Consider the following 23870-nt stretch of genomic DNA (forward strand, 5'->3'; position numbering starts at 1 on the left):
TTTCAGTATCTAGACAAGGCCAGGATAATGAAGGAGACGGACTCTTTAGCAGGGTCTGTTGTAATAGGAAATGGTTTGAAACTAAAAGAGAAGATATTTAGATGAGATATACGGAAAAAGCTTTTTATTATAAGAGTAGTGAAGCATTGGAACAGGCTGCCCAGAGTGGTGGCTGACATCCCATTCCCCAACACATTTAAGGTCAGGCTGGACTAGGCTCTGAGCAACCTGATCTACCTGTAGGTGTCCCTGTTCATTGCAGGGGAGTTATATGAGATGACCTTTAAAAGATCTCTTTCACCTCAAATGATTCCATGAACCTGTATTGCTGCTTGTCAGCTTTAACCATCAAATGGGAATACAGTAAAGCATCCAGCCAAAAGAAACACATTCCCATTTCAGAATCAGTTTGAAAACAGAACAAAGTATTCAAGATTGCCCAAAAAACAAAGAGGCAGAACTATGAGCGTCTCACATGAAAAACCAGTCTAAAACTACACCACAACCAACCCTGCCTTCTGAATGCATAGGGGAGCTCAAAGAAAAGAGTGAAAAAAACAAGTGCTTTCTGAGCAAAATGAGATAAAGGATGGTACAGTTTGAGATGCAAAGATGGTACAGTTTGAGATGCAATGCATGCTCAAAACCCATTACCCTGCAATACATACTAGACAGATTAGAGCTGCTTCAAGCTATGGATGAAACTCCCATGCTGTTTAGCAAAAAGTAGATATATTTAAAAACAAATAAAATGGGCAGAAGATGCAGATCAGACATCACAAGCAAGTTTACAAAACGCTAACAGTATGGACTATATAGCTCTCTTTATTAGAAAACATTTTCACAGATAACAGTATATAATACTATCAGGAAAATTAGGATGAAAGCCTTTCAGTTGGATGAGATGACCCCACTGTGATACGGAGCTGCCAGTTGTACAGATTTTCAACATACCTTCACAGTATAGCAGCAAGATTTACCTAAGTAACTCATGAGAAATATCTGAATTACGTGTACGTATTGTATGTACATGTAAGTAGAATAACTTTGCATGAGAGATACTCTGCTGCACATCAGTACTTGAACAAAAGGACTTCAAAAACCCAACGTAACAGATACAGGAGAAGCTGAGCAAATAGAAACACTTTAACCAGTGTAACCATTCTCTTTATGCTATATCTGTAATGCTTTTATTGAAGGAAAAATAATAAGCTAACAGTAAGTATATTTTTCCAGATAATCAAACAATCTAATAATAAAAAGGCAAATTAGAAGCTAAGAATCGATACAAATTCTGTTTTAATAAGGTGGTTAACCAGCAGACGAGGTGACTTTCATGTCTCTTTCTATAAAGACTCTACATTTCTAAATGTGCTATAAAGGGAAACAAACACAAGCTCCTTAGATCTAGGATTCAAGGCCAGCAGTCTACAGTAGTTTCCAATAGCGCTGACAAAGGGGGACCCACATGCCTCATTAGCAGCTTAATCTAACCATAAGGTTAGATTATTTCCAGTATGACGACGATTTTCAAGGCTGAAATGAAAACCTCTTCCTCTACAAAAAAATAAGCATTCCTTGAAAGATCACGAATACATTGCTGGAAATGCATGTTATTGGTAAATTAGGTATTTACATTTTAATGAAACGAATAGGTAATACATAAAGCCCACCATTGTAAACAGTAGCAGCCTATGCTTAAAACAGATATTTAATTGAACGTTACGCAGTACAACACAGTTGTATATGTGCCAAGATTCAGATGCTTACCTGGGGAGGATAATTGCTTTCAGAAGACCACCTCGAGGACTGATCATTGGGTTTGTCCACCAAAATGTTCCTTAAAAACAAAAAGCCAAAAGTCATTTAAGTAAAATCAAACACGGTAGTTGCATCCCCAGTAGGAGCTGTCCAACACGGAGATCAATAACGATCTCAGGCAACTAACAATAATTCTCAGCAGAGACTAAGGTTCTCCTCCTCTAAGTAGAATTTAAGATCATTAATTCTACTTTCTATTTCACAAGACCTATTAAAATACATCTCCAAGCCTCATCCACCTCTATGAGATACAAATTCAGAGTAGTACATTGGCTAAAACGAAACAATTTCATAATGATAATCCTCATGAAGGACCTCTTCCTCTCTCCTGCATAGTAAGGTTATGCCTCAATTCACCTCCCAAATGAGTTTAAGAACAAAAATATATATGTTAAAATATATTATTCCTCATAAGGAGGTAAAGACACAGCACCTGCTGGACAGGACAAGCCCAACTAACAATCCCACCAGCTCCTAAAACTTAAAGTGAAAAAGACACAGTGATCAAAAGGCTCGTGCCATCTACGTGCGTAGGAGAAAAACAACACTGGTATGCAAGCTCGGAAGGGAAAGAAGTTAAGTTAGAGGTTGAGCATTAACAAATTAACTCACTCTTTCCACACTGGGAAGACTAAAATCACTGCACTATCAACAATACCCAAGCAGTCCTGCACCATGAGAAGGCAAGGAGCCAGACTACAGCGACCCCATAAAAATGCACAAGAGTAGATGGTTGTCTACTGGTTTTACAGAAGATACATCAGGATTTTATATGGCATGGGAACAAAACTCAAACTCCTTTTCCCTTTTGCTCATTTCTATCACATGTCATTTAGCAACACAGCAACATCAGCTGATTTATGAACACATGCCCAGTGCAGAAAATGCATCAAAACAGCTTACAGCCACACGCTACCCTCTTGCTCATGCCGATCAATACAGGAAAGGTTGAGGCATCAGTATGAGCAATTAGTCACTCAGCTGGGAACTCCAAGTTTGCAGCAAAAAGAGGCTCAACTCCAGAAGAAAACATAGCTACTGTCTTTCTTAATTAGAAAAGGGAAAAAACGAACCAATTGAACAGAGTGAAAGATTTTGGACGGAGTTAAGATACACAGATTTCAAACAGAAGTTGCTAGATGTGAAGTTATGTCACCACTAAAAACAAAACACAGTTGCTCTAAGAAGACTCATACCCATAGTCTCCTATGGCATGTCATGAGCAAGGCAAAATGACATTTAGTGATGTCTTAATACCATTTTATATGACTAGAGAAAAAGTTACTTATGAAGATCTGAATTGTGTACTGTAATACTTAAGGGACATGAAAGCAGACCAAAAAAAAAGCTAATGCTGTATTGCTTTTCTCCTTTGGAAGCTTTAACCCTGCACACAAGAAACAAACCACCCTAGCGAAAAAATTTATTTATAATGATATTACATTTGTTTAAACATTAGACGGAAGGCCCTTCATACGTTGAGCAACACTTGCAGAAATTGGCACCGTTACATGGTCAGATAATGCCCTGCTGGAAGGAGGTATTTTATAACTGGGACAGATCCCAAAGATCGTATTTTTAGAAGTAGATTTGTTTGCTTCTCCAGGTCAAAGATCAGTTTGCCACGACCAATGAGGAGCTCATTCAGTACAAGATGAGAGAGAAATCCATGCGCAGGGAGAAAAGGAATGAGAAGCTCACACAAAATTAAGGCCAAAACAAAATTTTAAAGGGAAGAGACAGTATCACCAAGAGTTATAAAAAAAAAAGTTTAAAAATACATGGATGGTTTAATAAGTTTATAATAAGATTAAACAAACACTGAGGACAGAATTCGGTCCGCACAAAGCTAATTTACCGTAATGGTTTAGAAAATTTATGGTCTCAGAAACTTGGAAGAATTCGAGCATTCCAGCAGTCCTGAGGCAGTAAAAAACAAACATCTCCTAGTGACAGATGCCTCTTGCCATGCAAAGCCCTTTTTCTGCAGACACTGTTGAAATCTTAAACAGGAGGAAAAAGTTTTTCACCCAGATACGCGCTGGCACAGGTTGCCCAAGGAGGCTGTGGATGCCCCATCCCTATATGCGTTCAAGGCCAGGCTGGATGTGGCTCTGGGCAGCCTGGTCTGGTGGTTGGTGACCCTGTACATAACTGGGGGGTTGAAACTAGATGGTCATTATGGTCCTTTTCAACCCAGGCCATTCTAGGATTCTGTGATCTCAGACACAGCATCTAAATTAAAAACTGAGAAACTCCAGAAATGAAAATTACACTGACTTGATGACTTTCAACACAGTTGTCACAAGAGATTAAAGGTAGTGGCTCAAGGAGTTGCAATTATAAATGCCAATAACTTTGAGCATGCTTTCCCTATGGAAAAAAAAAAAAGAAGAATGCATTAAACGTGGTCTGAGATCATTCATAATCATGAACTGTAGATACGAGTCTAGCATAAATCTACAATAGTGCCAAGAGTGACTATTCCACCCACTTGTGCTTGATCCTCCTCGTTCCTCCACCAGCAACTATAATAAAAAGAGAGTAGCATAAACAACTTTTTCAGTCTCAACAGTTCTCCAGTTTACCATGAGTGCCAGCGCAAAAGGAGAAAAGATGACAGCAGCTGGGCCAAGAGCTCCCATTGACATGAACTCTCAATACCACTCCCCTATAAGCTGCTAGAGAAACGACTATCAAGGTACCTCTGCTGCTTTGTGGTACTCTTAGCCTGCACCACCAGCAAGGACACATCCAAGAGCAGAACTGGTGTGCCTCAAGTCTTCAAACTAGCTTCCTTCAAAGCTACTTGCATCTCAGCTTTTACTGTAGGCACTCCCTTTGCCAAGTGAGAGTAGCAGATCGTTCCGTCTGCTTCACGTAGAAAGCACTCTTGGCAGAACAAAATGGAAGTTTCTTTTTATTACCCATGCAGAGATTGCTCCTGCAACTGCTGGAAGTAGATAACTTTTCCCGTTTACCAACCCAGATGCTGCTATGTCTGCTGTGTGAACCTCTGGTTGATCTCCACTGAGATCACAAACATGTCCCCATGCCTGGTATTTCCAAAGGACTCCTCTGTGCAAAATAAAATCTGTGGTTTCTGACATGACAGTCACAAAGGGAGAGTTGTTCTTAGCTTTTGAGAAAGGAAGGAGTGAGATGACTTTGCAGAACATACTGCAACTTAGGTTTTAAGCTGATACAATTTGCATTCAACCTAAATATTTTCACAAAGGCTGCTATTAAAGAAACCGATGACTTTAGGAACAAGTCCTTAAGAATAAACAAATCCAAAACACTAGCTCTGCTTGGCACATTCAGAATTGCTCTTCGGAGAGCAGCTGTGCAGAAAAGAGCACGCACATAATCTCCAAGAGGACTTGGAACTCAGACGTAGCTCTGCTAGGAAACCAGTGAGGCGGCACACCATTAAACAGCAAAAAGGATGTGCAGTGCTAGGAAAGCAGCATGACTGCAAGCTAACAAAGTACCTGCTTTAAGGGTTGTCCATGTCACAATTATTTATTTATTTATTTTCCTAGAAGGTAAGACAAGGCAGCAAAAATAAAGCGACTTCAAATGAGGATTCTTTCCATCAAAATCCACTTTACAGAGGACTAAAATGTGGCAGACCAACTATTTCAACTATGTCAAGACATGGGGAACTACCAGGCTGGCCAACACAAAGCTGTGACACTGATTTCAAACTACCTAGCTGTGATGTTTAAAAAGCAATATGTACCTACAGCAGTCTCATAATGTAGTTAAGAAAAAAAAGCTTTCTAGATCTCATCATAAAGCTTTTCTCCTTTCTGTTGTGAAAGTTCCCTCTTTAAAATGGCATAAATGCATGAAAACATGAAAATATCTTGGTTGGAACACACACACAGGAGGGGCCTCTTGCACAGCAAGACAAAAGATGCTGGAGGTAATAATGTACGTAAATGTTCAATTTGAAGTACTGCGCTGTTGTGAGATTTGTCAACTTAATGCTCAAATTTGCTTCCATCTCCTCAGCAGCCTTTTCACAAACACGACCGACTCAGTATAAATTCGCTTCTGTCAGAAGATAAATAGCCAAGTAGAGCATGTTAAAATCACTTACTTAGAGCTGTCGCCCTACAGAAACTTGGTCATTGGATCACAGTTGACCACACTGGAAAACAACAGGTATCATCTGGCTCAGGCCTAGAAATAAGTTCATAGAACACACTCCTCTTCACCCCGTGTCCAACCCAAGCCTCCTTTAAACAAAATATTTCTGATTCAACGGTGTCTCTTTCTGACATGCCAGGAATTAAATGTTATCAATAGTGACTAAAATTGCAGCACTGTAGTGAATTCCCAATGATTTATCAGAGCACTGATAAACGGCTTCTATCCCAGTGACACTCAGTAATGCAAAATCACAGGTGAAGATTTGACTACATCAAGCAATGAGCAAACCAAATCCATAGCAGCAAGAGGCCCCAGCTCCAGGTTAGTCCTGTCGGTCACAGGACAGCAGAAAAATAAATGGGAGAAAAATAAGTCAAGCTTATTCACATATAATGGTAATCACAGGGACTTCAGACATCACATGTAACTATCAGATTAATTCTACATAGATTATACTAGTGATGAAAGTAAGTGACGATGAACCTTGAAGCATCAAAGTCAAAGGTTTGTTCTCTCTCCCAGCTAGTTTTGGTTTTAAATCTAACAATAAATGATCCTAAAGTCTGTAGTTAATTCTATGATTAATTTGTTTACAAAGAGACTCTTCCAACTGATGAAATAGTGAGCTGATATTAATGCACGTAAGAGTACATGGACTACGCGTAAGAGTTCATTTCTACACATCAAACACTAAAGGATGCTTGAAATCCAACCTTTCAACCTATCCATAAACCTCTAAGGGAAGCAGCATTTCGTGCATTCAACCTAAGTAACATTCCAGGAGATTTCCACAACAGAAATAAATCCCAGGCTTGATAAAAAGCCCAAGAATAGCCCAAATTCTATCCATTGATATTAAAGAAATATAAGGAGATTCAGTCCTTCAGCACACTGGATCTGCAGTCAAGAGATGAAAAACCATAGTTAAAATTCATTGGAGTTCAAGTCACCATCAGGCACTGCCAATTTATTACAAAGTTCTGTTCTTAATTTATTTAATATAGTAAGAAAACCCCCAAACAACCACGCACTTCTTCCTGAGAAAATGGGAGTTTGGCTGATAGTTTGAACATGGATTTCTACTGCCAGCATTTACCAGAAAAGGCCCAGAACATGCACTTCCCAAACCTTCCTGAGTATTGGCAGCACAGCACATTAATGCTACATTCCCCCCCAAAAACCCTTTACAAGACAAACAGAAAGCTACATCCAGCACATTTCAGAGTGAATCCCCTATGCTGCATTCTGGAAGGATCACAAACTTCTTGGTAGTGATTTTACTTAACTAACAAATGGAAAAACGCTACGCAGGCCAAGTAGCAGGCTTAGATCTTCCATGACTTCACAGCTTTGCAACAACGCTCCTACGTGCCACAACACTTGGTTATTTCCACTCGAAGGAGGAATCCAATAAAACAGCCTGATTATATGTAAAGATATAAATTCACAGCGCCATAAACACATCTTTAATACTCATCAACACAGTAACTTCACACTCAGTAAAAAGCTCATCCAGAAAACGAGGCCTGGAAAAGAATTTAAGGAGGAGTGTGTTCAACAGAAGAGATTGAAGCACGTCGTGTCCAAACTATTGTCAAGAATTTAACTTCTTTTCTTTCTTTAAACCTAAATTCTGCACAAACAGGTCTTCCTGATTCCAAGCAGAAACATTCCCTGTGTTACATTTCCCTTCAAAATCAAGGTTATCCCACAAATCATGCAAGTCTACTTGGGGAAAATCAGAAAAATCAAATAATGCCCCAGGAAAATGAAGGAATATCAGCCTGTTTACAACTGCCTATTTGGGGAACCGTGCAATAAATCAGAACCATTCGCCCCTAGTGCTACATTACGGAATAATTCCTTACTTTGGAGCAATATAAATGAACTCGTGCTAAAGCATACAGGTTCCCAAGGCAGCATTAGTTCCAGGTTTGGGAAGCTCCAAAGCCTGCAGCAGAAGGCAGGGGTTTTTTTTAGATGACAGAAAGTGAAAGTTAGCATAGAGCACTCCATCAGGAAGAGGAGGGTGGGAGCTCATTCAGCAGTTCCTTACTTAGAGGTCAATTCACCAAATCCCAGTGTATTTTCTTCCACCACAGCTCGGCAGCAGCGCTAAGAACCCAGCAGTGGAAACCCAACCTGGGGAGGAAAGTTGGTGCACTCCAAAGAAAACATAAAATCCATCACAATCAATGCACCTGTACAGGCTGGGAGGAGTTGTCCTTGAGAGCAGCTCGGCAGAGAAAGACCTAGGGGTCCTGATAGACGAGAAACTTAACATGAGCCAGCAGTGCGCTCTGGCAGCCCGGAAAGCAAATGAGATCCTGGGCTCCATCAGGAGAGGGGTGGTCAGCAGGGATAGGGAGGTGATCGTCCCTCTCTACTCTGCTCTTGTGAGGCCCCATCTGTTGTACTGTGTCCAGGTGTGGAGCCCTCAGTACAAAAAAGATATGGAGATTTTGGAAAGGGTCCAGAGGAGGGACAGGAAGATGATCAGGGGGCTGGAGCACCTCCCCTATGAGGACAGGCTGAGGGAGTTGGGTTTGTTCAGCCTGGAGAAGAGAAGGTTGCGGGGTGACCTCATTGCAGCCTTTCAATACCTGAAGGGAACTTACTCCCAGGAGGGGAGTAAACTCTTCGAAAGGGCTGACAATAGCAGGACACGGGGAAATGGTTTTAAGTTAAAAGAGGGAAGATTTAGGTTGGATGTTAGGGGGAAGTTCTTCACTAGGAGAGTGGTTAGGCCCTGGAACAGGCTGCCCAGGGAGGTTGTGGATGCCCCGTCCTTGGAGGTGTTCAAGACCAGGTTGGACGGGGCCCTGGGCAACCTGATCTAGTAAAGGTGTATGTTTGGTGGCCCTGCCAGGCAGGGGGGTTGGAACTACATGATCCTTGAGGTCCCTTCCAACCCGGGTCATTCTGTGATTCTGTAATACACCATTATCAATATCGTGCTACTTTTCAGGAGCTGTAGCATGTACCCACATAGCAGCAAGCTTTATTAAAGCATTTGCTTTTGCAGTTTCAATTCAGGCATGCAGGCTGCTACCCCCAAACTCAAATAAACAGCCGTGCTTCTTGATTCACATTGACCCAAGGAATAATTTCTCAATGGTTTGCATGCTGAATGTTAAGTAATAACTAAAACTGTAGCCACCTTCTTCCCTCCCAGCAGCTGCTATACTACTCAGTTGGGATCAAGTTAAACTCACAAACCACTGCTCCTACAACATTCTGCAGGCTGTAATAAAATAATACACTCCCTTTATGAGGTTTCTATTTAGATGCAACTAAAACAAATGAAGAATTGGCTTCTTTTGGAAGTTTAGAAGATGTGACCTTCACGTGACTACGGACTGAATATGCCATTTAACCTCAACATAAAAGTCATCATCGCATCATAAAACCAATTGTAGCATTAAACCTAACAGTGCGTTTTAACACCGATTTGCTAAAAAGATGAATGTGCAGAATAAGAAACTATATTCTTTGCCATTAAATAAAATTAGACTGTAAATGCTGGCTCAGCAATAACAACAGTTAGCAAAGGAAAACATGCTTGAAATAGTATTTTACTCTTTAAGTGAGTAATTAGTAATCACAGTCTAGAAAGCCCTCATTAAGCTTGCAGGATATAAAACCATATACAGAACAAACGATCCATAACCTGATGATGTTAATACCTCCAACAAAAATTTAACATTCTTAATGTTCCCCAAAAATGCCATCCCAGAAGAGGCTGAACTTAAAAGCACGACAGGTGACGCCAGCTTAGTCACATCACGACAATTAACAGTTTACCTTCACCATTCTGCCAGGGAATAAAACCATCCAACCTCCTAAATAATGGCTAGATTTCAATCGAAGCATAAAGAATTTCCTCCTCGTTTCACGCCATTTGTGCTTCCACTCAGGAAGAAACTTCTATAACAAGGTAACAGGCTTCTGATGTAAGGCACGAACAACTTTGTTTTGCGGTCATCTTCACTCTTTCACCTCTCCCAACCTCTCTCTCTCACCGCTCCATATTGTCACCAAGTTAAGCTTAATTCAGTCCATAAGCAGTGATTTCCTACAGACATATTTGAGCTTTAAAATATTCTATTTCAGCATCCGGAGAAAAATTCTAGGCTATAGAAGTAACAAAGTGCCTCTTAGGAAAAGAAATCTAGAAACATCCAGAAAAAAAAACCACAAAAACAAGTGGAAAAAAAATCCAACTTCTAACAGGATCCTTGGAATCACTGAGGAGAACAGATTCAGCCAGCTCACTTCATTTGTCAGCACTCGCATTACTCTTTGCAGATGTGACACATATTGATCTATATTGCAAACACACCACGAGCACATAATTACAGACAGCTAACAGGTGTGCCTGTTCATCTTCCAAATATCCGTGGATGAAGTGACTGAACCAAGAAAGTGAACTGGTCGAATTAGAATGTTCAAGTGAAATTAAAAGCTGGCAATTTAAGGTGTGGTGGAAAAAAAAAGACTCAGGCTTGTGGATAAAACATAAGTTGTGGTCCTACAGCTGAAGTGGAAGTCATCACTGCTGCACAAAGTTATTTAAGAAACCAGGGAAACAAGCAGCATCATTAGAGTTTCCAGTGTATGGTCGATTAGTTTGGTTCATCCTGCCAGAAAAGCTCTACAGCACGCTTTGCTTGTCTGCATTTGAGGCAGTTTTTAACTGGTGAGATCTCAATAGAAGATGCCTTCAGCTAGTTACCGAAACAGCTCAGTAAGCAGCAAACAGAATAGGGAAAGCAAACCTTTGTGTTAAGTCATGACCGACCTTAATCCAAGGGTGACATCCTTCAAGACTTAGATGCATCTATAACAAGACTTATGAACCTAAAAGATACGGATTCTGAATCATCAGTTTCATGTGGCAGGAGAAACTTGGAATCATGTTTCACTAACCACAAATAACATGTTTTTTTCTTGTTACAGAACAGCAAAGGGCTGTTGGAATCCAGAATATTTTCAGAGGAAGGGTTTGATGTTTTGTTTCAAAACCTTTAAAGACTTCACCCAAGTTTGCTATGCACTTTCTCAGTACTTCTTATTAATACTCTGGAGTACCTTGAATTCATACAGTAGGCCTTTGTTTCAGAATAAAGACAAGATAGCAGTAGATGGTTGGTTAGACTTAGCAGGAATTTGCTGTCATATCCTTAGTTAAAAAGTATTCCTACCTTGGGAGACTACCAGTCACCTATACATATCCAAGTATCTTTTACTTCACAAATCAGCTGAAACTTCCTTCTTCCCATAAGATTTTTAGGGAGGAAACAGAGAAATCCAGCCTTCAGCACTTGATGTAGTACCACTGTCAAACCAGAAAAGACTGGGATTACTGCAATAACTGAAGTTCATACTAAAATCATAGAATGGCCTGGGTTGAAAAGGACCACAATGATCATCTGGTTTCAACCTCCCTGCTGTGTGCTGGGCCACCAACCACCAGACCAGGCTGCCCAGAGCCACATCCAGCTTGGCCTTGAATGCCTCCAGGGACGGGGCATCCACAACCTCCTTGGGCAACCTGTTCCAGTGCGTCACCACCCTCTGGGTTAAAAACTTCTTCCTAATATCTAACCTAAACCTCCCCTGTCTCAGTTTAAAGCCATTCCCCCTGGTCATATCACTAAATAGGAAAAAATAATAACAATGGGTTCCAATGAAGACGTGACTCCCAGTTCAAAGGAGGCTGCTGATGAAATTTAATCACCAGCTTAAAAACTGATCTTACATTCTTAATAGCACAAGAATGTGACACTTCTGAAGAGGTATCATACAGGAACACATGCGCAACAGGAATGGCACGAAGCTTCCCACCCACTAGTATAAGACAGTAGAAGAAAGTATAAGAGGCTAAAAAATGCTTCTTGTTAGAAGCCACACTGCTGAAATCCCAGTTTAAAAGGACCTGAGGACATTTGCCAGCTACAAGACATCATGAGTCAGGAATCTGATGCAACCATAGTCCTAGGGTACAGTAATAAGGCACTTTCCAGTAGAGAAGGGCATGTAATTGTATGTAACTATCACTTTCTGCAAAAAGCCAGAGGAGGGACAAGGGAAAATAGTCCAGGTCTCCCTCTGCCCGTGTCAAACTACATCCAGTACTCACTGCTGCTGTTTTGGGTGTAATCAATGCCAGTAGTGGGAAAGCCCTTAGGCCAACCCCAGTCAGACACCAGGAAGCCCTCCCACATGATTTAGGTTGGATATCAGAAGGTTGTTTTTCACCCAGAGGGTGGTGATGCACTGGAACAGGTTGCCCAAGGAGGCTGTGGATGCGCCATCCCTGGAGGCATTCAAGGCCAGGCTGGATGTGGCTCTGGGCAGCCTGGTCTGGTGGTTGGTGACCCTGAACATAGCAGGGGGGTTGAAACTAGATGGTCTTTCTCAACCCAGGCCATTCTATGATTCTATGGCTTCACTCCTTCCAGGACAAACTGCAAGTAGGCAAGGAAGGGTTTGATGAGGAAGCGTCATCCAACTTGCTGGGTTGAACATTTTCAACAGGCTGAAGCCTCTCAGCAGAAGACCGGTGTCTCTGGAAATACCAGATATTTCAAGTACAGAATTGAATCTTGAACCAGTTTTCTTCCCAAAGGCTCAACTTGCTCCATGTAGACTGAACTAGACATCAGACCAACTATTCCAGTCCTGCCCACTGAGCTCTAAAGAAACCCCCAGGTCAGCCTGGCTGCTGGAAGTTGATTTTCCAACATAGCAACAAACCAGCAGCTTGAAAAAACAAAATTAAAGCCATTCTGTTGCATATATGAGAAAGACAGTTGTCATTTGACACTTGGAAAGGTCTTTGCAAATACACGATGAACATAGCACTGGTAACAGAGACAAAGTATGGTTCAGCACTATCCAGCCCCTTAGTAGCACCAACACAACAGAAATGAAGTAAAGAAGAAAGCAATGTATTTAATGAAGTATTCCTACATAGACTACAGCTGAAGACTCTTCCAGTTTAAGGTTAAAGTGGTTCCTTCTTAGCTATGCTTTCAAACTTATTTCATAGGGTCAAACTAGAACTCCCAGTATCCTACACAAACAGCACAATTCTGACCTGTGTGTTAAACAAAATGACATTTTAAGCTTGGTCTGCGCATTTCTCCTACAGGACATTATGTTCCTTTGCCATCAGCTTTAAAGTTTTCCACCTTCCCTCTATTTCCAAATACCCACTCTCCTATATGATTTCTCCTATATGATTTTCTTCGTAAGCTTTCACCTTCTGAGAATCTTATCTTCAGTCACAGGTCAGAGCCTTCTCCTTCCAATTGAGATCACATTGAAACTCCCTCCAAGAACATGGGAATCAAACCTTAGCAGACAGCAAAACCAAGCTTTCTTAAGGGCTGTTTTCACCACAAGCCTTTGCCTGGTATTGTCAGTGCTTGGGTAGTACCCAAGCATAAGGACCAGCGTACTTCATACTAAGGTCCATAATCCCATCGCTGAACAATGCTCAAAAGCCATTCCAACTATTTTTAACAATAAGGACACTTGAACACTCTATTAAAAAGCAGCCAAATGCGAGGTCATGCATTTGTAAAACACAAGCACTGTTACAGGAAACAGAATTATATCACAGATTGCAATGACATTAAGGTCTTTGGGCATCAATGAAGAGGCCACATGAAGATTATTATGAATTCCTAACAAGAGTCTGCAACAACAGCAAAACCTAATGGGAACCTTGGAAAGGAATATCCAGGAGAAAGAGAGCATTATCGTTTTATATTGCAACAGTGAGATCAATAATGGACTGTCACCCTTCTATTTGGGTTACAACAATTCATAACAACAAGTACAGTCACAGACCTGAAAAAAAAAATGCCTTACAGTCTTTTTAAGGGAAAAAAAGGTTTCTTAATTGTCACAAAAATAATCAGAAAAAATATATATATAGTTTTTTTTAATATCTGAGCAAGCAAATGTACTTAAAGATGCAACTACTGTGAGTCAGAAAAACTTTTGTTAAAGTTTGACCTCGTTTTGGCAAGTCGAGATAATCCATAAAAAGTAACAATTAACAAATATAGCAATCGTCACTTGTTGAGACTTGTTGACAAAGTTACCTTAATCAGAGATTGTTCAATCCAGGGCCATCAATCATTATATTAAACTCTAAGCTTGCATGACTGGGGTGTCTAAACAAAGTATTCCTAACTGTCCTCCAGCACTGCAGCTAACATGACAGGATGGTGACAAAAATACATACAAGACCACGTTACATTCATTACAAACTTTACTTCCATTACAACCTGATTACTTTAAAACTGCTTGCTCACAGAGCTCAAAGTCAAAACAAAATCAAAACAAGATGGCACCAGGTGACCCCCTTCCCCCAAAACCACACATAAATCGCAGGTGACCATTTACCATGCTGCCAAACCAGGGTTTCAGGGGTCAGGGGCAGGAGAGGAAGCCAGGCTGCCAAAAAACACATTGCCACAGGGACCTGACTTGCCCCAAACCTGCAGGATGGTGTTTGTGCAGGGGGAGTTGACTTATCCTTTTCCCTACATCCTGGTGACCTGTCTCTCCACTGCACGATGCTGAGCTCAAAACTGGGGGGGAAAGGCTGCATCTCCTCCCCAGGCCATCTCCTTTACCCATAGCAGATCATTGCTCCCCTCAGTGTCCCCAAAGACTGGTGGCTCAATGCATCCCTCCTGCCTGCTTCAAACAAGTTCAGCATCTCACCAGACCTGCATGCACATCAACCCCTCCCCATATACCCCTCAGGGTAGGTTCTCACCCCTTTATCCACCTGGCTGACCCTTCACCATGCACACAACCCCCCTAAACCTACTGATCACCTGCTCCTAAAGCTCCCAAACAGCTGACCAGCCCTCCAGCCCACAGGACACCCCCCAAGACATGCTGAACACCAATCCCACACACAGCCCCCCTCCAAACTCTACTGACTATTCCTCCCTACATACACAGTCTCCCAAAGCTTCTGTCCAACACTTTCCCTCAGATAAACCTCATACACTATGGACATCCTCAAGCATGATAAACACCCCCCTCCCACACAAACAGCTCCCCCAAACCCTACTGAGTACCCTTCCCCACAGACACAAACCCCCAAAACCTGACCATCCTTCCCCACAGATGCATCCCCTCAACACCTATGGGCTAATGGAAATCCTTCCTCACATATCACAGAATCACAGACTTGTAGGGGTTAGAAGGGACCTCTGGAGATCATCAAGTCCAACCCCCCTGCCAAAGCAGGTTCCCTATACATACTTCCCCCTCCCCTCAAATAAACTGACACTGGCATTCACACAGTCCCCCAAACTTGCTGAGGATCCATCACCATTCAGCCTTTGGACCACCGTTCCTCCTCGCATGCAGCCTCCCCAATACTGACCACTTCACTGCCATACACACAGCACTCCTGAATGCTGACAAGCACCCACACAAACAGCCCCCTCTGCCCCCAAAACCTTTGGGCCACCACACCCACACAGTCCCCCAAAAACCTCAGGACCACCACTCCTATACATGCAGTCCACCAAAACCTCAGGACCACAATGCCTCCATACCCAGCCCACCCCAAAGCCTCCCAGCCACCACCTCTCCATTCACAGAATCACAGAATGACCCAGGTTGGAAAGGACCTCAAGGATCATGTAGTTCCAACCCCCCTGCCTGGCAGTGCCACCAAACTTACACCTTTACTAGATCAGGTTGCCCAGGGCCCTGTCCAACCTGGTCTTGAACACCTCCAAGGACGGGGCATCCACAACCTCCCTGGGCAGCCTGTTCCAGGGCCTAACCACTCTCCTAGTGAAGAACTTCCCCCTAACATCCAACCTAAATCTTCCCTCTTTTAACTTAAAAAAAGCCCCCCCACCCCCCAGATCCTCTAAAACACAACATCTCCCCTAAAGCTTCTGGGCCACCACCCACTCCATAAAAAGCCTTCCCAAAACTGCTATGCCCTCCCAAGGGCACATTCCACCATAAGCAACCACACTCCTTCACGCACACATCCCCCCCCCCAACACTGACCATCTTCTCCACTGCAGATCCCCCAATTCTAACCCTAATTCCACACACACAGTGTCTGAAAAGCTGATCACTCACCCTAGCAGCACAGACCCATTCCCAAGCCAACCATCCCCTCATTCTAAGACCCCCAACCTTAATCCCTTCCTACACCTACAGCACCCACCCAAGCTCTCTTATCATCACGCTCCCACATACCTCCCCAAAACCCCCTTATCACCACACACCCCAAAACCCCCCAGCCCCTCATATCGCCCCTCACCAACAGCCTCTCACACCAGGCCTACACTAGGCCTAGCCCGCCTCACTCTCCCAACCAGGCCCAACACTCACTCCGCGATCCTTCCCACCTCCTCCTCCCACCCCCACAGAGCCCCATCAGGACACACAACACGAAACCGGACTCACTCGGGTAAATAAGTGGAAGAAAAGCTGCTCCAGCGGTGTAAAGTATAACCCAACACCCGGCTCTCGGGGCCCGCCGGCCCCGCCGCCGCCATCTTGTTGTCAGCAGCGACCGCGGGAGGGGCGGGGCCGAGCTCTTAAAGGGGCCGCGCGGGTGGCGAAGTAGGGGTTGTGGGGCGCCTGAGGTGGGCTGTGCTGTGGTGGGATATGAGGGGGATTTAGTAGTTTATTAAGGGTTGTGGTGGGTCTCTAGGGGCTGTAGTGCGTTATTAGGTGCTGTAGAGCTTGGGGTGGGGTGTAACTTGTGGCTGCAGAGCGGTGTGGGTGCTGTGGTGGGCTATAGGGTGCGGGTGCTGTGGTGGGCTATAGGGTGTGGCTTTGTAGGGGGCTGCAGTGAGTTTGTGGAGCTTTGAGGGGCATTAGGGCTCTGAGGTGTAATTTGGGGCTGTGTGTGTGTTGGTTGCCCCATTGATCTGTAGTGAGCTGTAGGAGGATGCCCTGTGGGGCTTTAATGTAGCACTGGGGCTGTAAGAGCTGACGTGGGATGTGGGGCAGTGCCTACGGGGCTGTGGGGCTGCAGTGGGTGATGGACACCATAGAGCCTGGAGTTGGATGTAGTTTGTATCTGCAAGGCTGTATGGGAGGTGTGGGATCCATCCTTTGGGGTTGTAGAGGGGCAACAGAGCCCTGAGGGGCTGCGGTGGGTTGTAGGGTCAAAGGGGGGATGCTCTATGAGCTGTGTGAGGAAGGAGCTGTAGCAAAACCAAGGCGTGATGTGACCTCGTCCAGCTCCTGTGATGATCCCTGCTGTGAGTAGAGCAGCTCTTTTCTCTCACTCTGTTTCATTATCTGTATTTCACCACTTAGCTCTGTACTTCATAAGGATCAGAAGCAGCTTGTTTTGACAGTTCTGTCAATTTCAACATGCTTTTGTTGTTGTTGTTCTCCTAAAAAGGAATTGGAGCAATCGAAGTCGCCGTAAATAACTGTAAATATATAAACAAGACTTAGTAATGAGTGAAATAAAAATGAGCTAATTTAGTGGCGCCCAGATTTAATGCTTGACCAACAATGTACAAGCAACTGGAAACTGAGTGTAGGACACTATAATTATTGAGGTTATCGGGCTTCTTTTCTTGGGCTATTGTATCTTTTATGGTCCATACCACAGCTCATCTGAATGCTCCATGGAAAGGTTACCTGGAGGTCCAGACTGTGGGAAGGAATACAAGTGTTTTCCTATGCCTTGCGCATTGTCATCTTTTATAACTTCTTTTTTCTTTCTTTTTCTTTCCTGGTGAATTCTACTGAATAACATGTACATAATCACTTCATCTTTTGCTGTCAATGCTGCTGAATAATCCTCCAGCAGTGCCAAGACTTCTTCAGGTTTACATTGTGGTCTCTCGTGAGGGATGCTCACATTGTGATCTCTGTTTCATGCCATGATGTTTTTCAGTGCTTCTTCCTGCTACGCGAATGGACCTGAAATTGCAAACACCCATGTAATTTCCAAGCATGTATCGAACCCCCACCAAAGTCAAGGGAAGGCTTGAGGAATCCCTAGAGCAATGTTGGGATGCTTGAGAAACAAGAGGAGAGATTTCAAGACCGGGGACAAAAACAAAACTAAAATAACAAGAAAAACACCGATAAGGCGACAACAAATAAACAGCTGTCAGTTGGAAATGACAGATTGCAGAGATATTATCAGGCAGGACAGCAAAATGCCTGGCTAGATTAAATTAACACAAGGATATTTTTTTTTCACCATTTATTTTAGGAAAGCAAGTGAGAATGCTGCAACAAAATCTGTCCGCAGAGGAAACATTCTTGCAGCAGCCTTGGAGGCTGAGGATCTCAAGAGTGACGGGGAGCAGCGAGCACATTGTCTTGAGACCCTATTTCGGGACCTGAGGGAATGGTGCTTCTTACTGCATCAGCGCAGCAAAAACTTGCATGCAAGGTACCACAGCCTTTCCACAGCTCTACCTTTGCTGCCGCACTAATGAGGTTTTTTGAAGTTTGAGGTCTTAATGTGGCGTTTAAATTTTCACTTACCCAAAGCCTTTGGAGTTTGGGGGTTTTTTGTTTGCGTGTGTGTATGTGTGTGGTTTTTTTTCCCTGCGATTTACCACCAGAGTATTAAAGGAAATAGTTTACTGAGGATCTTGCTAATAATTTACTCCCTCCTCCAGGAGAAAATATTCTACCTTGGCATTTGGAGCCTCACTAACAAGCAGCCAGAGAGGAGCGATGCCATATAAAACTGTAACCTCTAAGTATGAAATTTTGGAGGTTGCAGCAAGCGGTGAGTGCCAGCTCCATGCCGGCAGCAGGGAGGAGGCAGAGGGAACGCCATCAGCTCGCTACTCGTTGCTGCACAGAGCACATAGCCCCAGGAGTTTCTCTGCCCGGTGTCCTGTTACCACTTGAATCAAGATGTGAATGCCAAGCCAGCTTATTTTTAGCACAATTTGGACCTAAAGAAGCAAACGCTGGTGAGATACGCAGTACCTGACAGCCTTGGAAAATCTTTATTCGTTTGCAGTACAGGAAGCAGGGAAGGATGCGAGAAAGCAAAGCAATCCCAAGCTGCAAACCAAGTCTCCCAGCTTCTTGGGCTCAGCCTCCCTAGCACTGCACGGATCCTGGCAGTAGCTGGGAGAGGGTTTTTCCACGCTCAGAGCAGGCCTGGCACGGCAGGGAGGAGTGCGGCGTGCCGCAGATTTGGACAGCCTGCAAGCCTCCAGCTGAGCTCACTGCGTCTGTTGGAGCTCAACTGCAGCAGCGGTGGGGCTGTAAAAATGGGAGAGACACGGAAAACTTGAGTATCTGAGCCCTGCTCTTCTAAGCTCTGCGAATTTACTGTGTTAATTCAACACTGGATCTGTGCAACTGGGCTGTCCAATGGCACTGATGCTGCCCTGTACCACCTCTAACAATCACTCAGACCCTCTGCTCTGTGGAAAAACCCAAAAAGGGAACACTTATGACACAACCATCATGCCGAGCAGGCATGTTTCTATCCCCATCTCTTGGAATCTTGCTGAAATCTGCCAGTGCATTTAGGCATCTGCAGGACCTGAGCTGGCTGGGGGCTGGTGGACCCCTCTAGCAGTTGGCTGGAGTGGAGATGGGGCCGTGAAGAGGAGCAGAGAAGCAAAGTGGGTCTGTTCAGCTTTTGGGGCACAGCTAGGAGGTCCCTGGATGTGTGCTGGGAACAGTAGTTGGGGCTGTTGAAGGTGACCACAGGAGATATCCCTTGCATCTCTCTGCCAGGAGGATGTGCATGCAGCGTTAACTCACTGGTCATCAATAGGTCTGAAATCCAATGACGGACAGCTCAGGGATCTGACAATTGTTTGTGTCTGCCTCGAGACAAATATCTCGTTGCCCCCTTTGCAAATTTGCTCCTCTGCTGCGCGTGTGTTTCGAGTTTCCTCATGCAAAACCTGCGTGGGTGTTTGGATATGTAATGAGCGCATAGTTCAGGATGAAAACAAGTTGCCTGGAAGAGCCAAGTAACGCCAAAAAAATGAAAGCAATACAAACAACAACATGGCACACAGCCATACCAGCTAGACTGTGGGCCAGCCGGATCTCACGTACTCTCCGGAGCTGCAGAGCCGATCAGCTGTTGGAAAAAGAGACCTTTAAAGACAAGTGAGAGGAAATAGCATTGGCAGTGCAGGCCACAGTATGTTTCCTTCCAAAGCAGGACAGAGCCAAGGACATGAGGCAGAGCTGTAACATTTGGGGTCTCGTTGCTCAGCAAGTCAAAAACCTCCAGTGGGTTGTAGCTGTGTAAACACCTATTGTTTTCTGAGCAGAATCAGAGCACTGGCCTGATCGAGTATTGTCACAACAGATTTTGGCAATGCTTGCTTACCTAAGTGAGCTCCCTCTGCAAAACTAAGCCCTGGCTTTAACTCAGTGCTGCGTGCTGGGGAAATAAACCTGCCTGCCTACACAGCACTCCGGCTGGAGGGTATCTTCCAAGGCCTCCCATAGGATCTTCGAAGAAAAACACCATTAGCCTATGGACCAGAGCAGAACCAGAGCAATTCCAAAAACATTCCCAGAGTGGCCTCACTAATTATTATCTCATTTTGTTAGCGTGAATGGGGAAAAAAATGTGGTGAGGCTGTTTGAAATGCATTTTCTGCAGAGCCTGAATGAATTTCTGTATAAAAAGAGGGGTGAGAACAGGCCTCGGAGACAGGTGACGTAATTTTTCCCTCGCCCTCATCCATTTGGAGCAAGGGATCATCTGTACCTCCTTATAACACTGTGAAACAGTACTTCTTTCAGCTTAAGAAAATAGGTCTAGTTGTGTAGACTCTGCTCCAAGCATCTGCTCCTAGGCCATTCACTTAAATACCTGTCTGAGAACTCTTCACCAGCTCTTAGAGCACCTGTTCATTGGTTAAAGGCTTGAATCAGTGAAAGCTTGTTGGCAGTCTGGAAGGTTGAAAGGGGCCTTAAATACCAGAGCTTCCATATGCATATTGGCATTTTTCTTTGCATAAATGCCAGCTTTAAAAGGCTTGTTTTACAAAGCACAAACACACTTCTATGATGATTTTTTTTTTTTTACATCAAGGTCAGTAACTCAGCTTCATTCATCAGTCTCCAGCTGCAAACATGCCCCAGACAATGGAGAAGAGTGTATCTGAGCCAGGAAGTGCCATTTAAAGGGGATGTGAGTGGCTCTGAACCGCACTGGGGAAAGAGGATCTTGGTGCCCTTGTGCACTCAGCCCTGCATGAACTGAAATAGGGTGCTTGAGGGCAGGAAAAGCTGCTTAGGTGGGCACAAATAACACTCACACTCAGTAAGCTTCAGTAAAATGCACCTCTCAAATGTCACCGCTGTGCTGTCGACTCTGGTGTGATGCAGCCAACGTTGTGCTCCCCTCCACAAAGGCAGAGAGCGCCCGTAGGAAGCAGACAAGATAATCCCAGCTAAAAATACTTATTCTTTCCCTGGCAGGTGCTTACACCGTGTGCACGGTGTTTTCACGGTGACATGCTTGTGTACCCGTTGCACTCTGCTCATCTCCTGCTTCGGTGCTTCTCTTCCTTCCAAGCAAAGCGCTTGGGCATTGTGATTATTGCGCTGAATCACCCAGAGAGGATGCTCCGTCCTGTGTTTCAGATGCAAAATGTGCCTTGGAATTCAATAGTTGCTATAGTGCTGTAATTACACATTTTATGGAGTAGTTAGTCACAATGGCTAGAGCTGTTGTTATCAGGCTTGGACTCCTTCTGCTGCTTTATTTTAAAGACCTCCCTGTTAAACATCTACTCTCTGCGTTAAAAATAGTTTGTTTCAGCATTTGTATCCCTCCAAAAGTAACCACAATTCATGGCTGGTGGAGAACAAGTCCTCAGCTGTGTGGAGGGACAGGGTTTGTAGCCTGCTTTTTTACCATGGGAGTTGTGATGCTGTAGCATTGGGTGCTCCAAAATGCTCCTTAAAGTCAGCTGCAATGACACCAGCTGAGTATTTCCAGGATTCAGGAGTTCTTGAGTGCTGATCTCAGCAACTTTGCTGTCTATGGTGTGGAGAGGACTTGCACAACCTGCTCAGGGCACTGTACCAACCAAGATCCTCCTCTTCCCTTCAGCAGTATGGAGAAAGTGAACTCCTTGGGTGCTGCTTCTAGAAGATGACAGCCTACCACAATGGGACACGGCTTTGGTGAGGATGAATCCTTGTACCAAGGTGTTGACCACTCTAGGAGAAGCTCAGCAGTAATGCAAGCAGCTGAGATAAGCAAGATAAGCACCGTGCTCAACATCCCTCCTCTGGTTGGCAGGGATACTCACCACACTACACCATAGGGTTGGCTTTTACCCTGTTAACCACGTCTTCTGCCCAGGTTTCCCTATCTGGAGAGTGGAGCTAACTGCTTAATTGCCTACTTTCTAAGGAGTCAGGCAGGATAATTAGCTAATGTTTGGGTAATGCGTCATAGGGTAAGAGTGCTAAGTAGTATTACTGTCAGCAGCACAGTGGGAAGTGAAGGACTCAATCTTGTTTTTCAATCGGGAATGTCACGGTCTTCCCTTAAGCTCATTGTTCACATTGACTGCTGAGGGCAGGGGACTTGGGTGAAAAGTTTCAAGGAGGAGGATGCCAACCAAGGGCAGCAGTGAGCTGTTAGAATAGCTTGGTGTGCTTTGGAAAGAGAAAACTGAAAATGATGACAAAGGCAGGGAACACGCCTGGAGCAGCACAGAGAGGACTCGTGTCTGTAAGCCTAATTATTCAATAGCAACATCCTCTGAGTCATAAAAGTGCATCGGGGAAAGTTTTCTTGTGTTGCATTTGTTGCATGCATGCAGCGCTGTGGGAAGCATGATGCAGAAACCCATCCAGCTCTCCCTGGGGACTGAAGTAGACTCAAGCTAAAAGAGGTTTTGCGTCTTTAATTTCTATTATTCTGCAAATTACGTTATGGATGAACTTTATACCCTCCTCATGTCCGTTGATGGTAACTGATGAGTTTTCAATTGTGCCTCATTGAAGTTAAACATCTGAGAGATACTTTGCTTAATAGTTTGCCTTTCAGAGCACTGCATTAGCTCCCTTGTGCTCCAGTCTGCTTAATTTAGAGCGAGTGCCCGAAAGTGGTGCAATTAAGGAAGGAATCTTGGGCAAAAGCTCTTGGTGCTTTCAAATGACCAGCAGACCCTTCAGTGCTGGCTTGTTTTTACCATAGCTAGAACAACACTTTCCGTGACTCACTCTTCATTATTCTCTGGATTCACAAACAAATGTTTTTAACCTCTTTCTGTTGTATCTGAGAATAATTAAACCCTCATCTCTGTCTCTGAGCAGTTCTGGAAACGTTACTGTGATCTGCTGTTCCACCTCTGCAAGCCTGACTCTTTGGCTTTCTGGCCACGCCAGAGAAGCACATTCTCCTTCTGCCTCTTTTCTAAATGAGCTGACATTTCTCACACTTTCTATTTATTTTCTTGCCCTGGAAACAGTCCTACGCTTTGATCTATGCAAAAAGATGTCTTTTCCAGAGAGGTTGCTGGGCTCTCCCTGTTTCCTATCAAGTGGCCATCCACAGGCCATGCAGAGAAGATGCTTAGCTCCCTTCTCCCCAGTATCAGTAATCCAGCTGCGGACCATCTCAGCAGCTCTGCACCCTGCACAGGTGTCTCTTCAAGCAGGAGGACAGAGGGAAGAAACATAGATGGTGTAGAATCAGTTCCTCTCCACCATTTGCATTCCTACATCTTTGCAAGCTTTCCATCAGGAGTGATATTTGACCCCTGGGAAAGCAGAGCATCCTTTTGTTTGCTATTCCTGATGATATGAAAATCAGCAGACACGCTGCTGTGATGAGTCACCTGCCATAAAACAGTCACATGCCAAATGCCAGGCCCCATCCCAGTGCT

The 23870-nt window shown here is 44.0% G+C and overlaps 1 protein-coding gene and 1 long non-coding RNA gene across 3 annotated transcripts in view; one reads left to right on the plus strand and one right to left on the minus strand.

The window, feature by feature from the left end:
* MKLN1 (muskelin 1) overlaps nt 1-16585 on the minus strand; it is a 95129-nt gene extending 78544 nt beyond the window's left edge. Inside the window, exons 1-2 of the mRNA XM_015862503.2 lie at nt 16453-16585; nt 1771-1840 (exon numbers count right to left, since the gene is read on the minus strand). Of these exons, the coding sequence (XP_015717989.1) occupies nt 1771-1840; nt 16453-16544 (162 nt within the window). The 5' untranslated portion in view covers nt 16545-16585. The remainder of the gene's footprint in view (nt 1-1770; nt 1841-16452) is intronic.
* Nucleotides 16586-16604: 19 nt separating this feature from the next.
* LOC107314113 lies at nt 16605-23294 on the plus strand. Of its 2 annotated transcripts, XR_001555310.2 has the most exons (4): nt 16605-17258; nt 17909-18126; nt 18233-18415; nt 18648-23294. It is a non-coding gene; the product is annotated as an uncharacterized LOC107314113 (long non-coding RNA). The 2 variants fall into 2 exon arrangements; XR_001555308.2 differs by having other exon boundaries at nt 17909-18415.
* Nucleotides 23295-23870: the final 576 nt, after the last annotated feature.

The sequence above is a fragment of the Coturnix japonica genome, chromosome 1, assembly GCF_001577835.2.
Source record: "Coturnix japonica isolate 7356 chromosome 1, Coturnix japonica 2.1, whole genome shotgun sequence".
In the NCBI taxonomy this organism is placed as follows: Eukaryota; Metazoa; Chordata; class Aves; order Galliformes; family Phasianidae; genus Coturnix; species Coturnix japonica.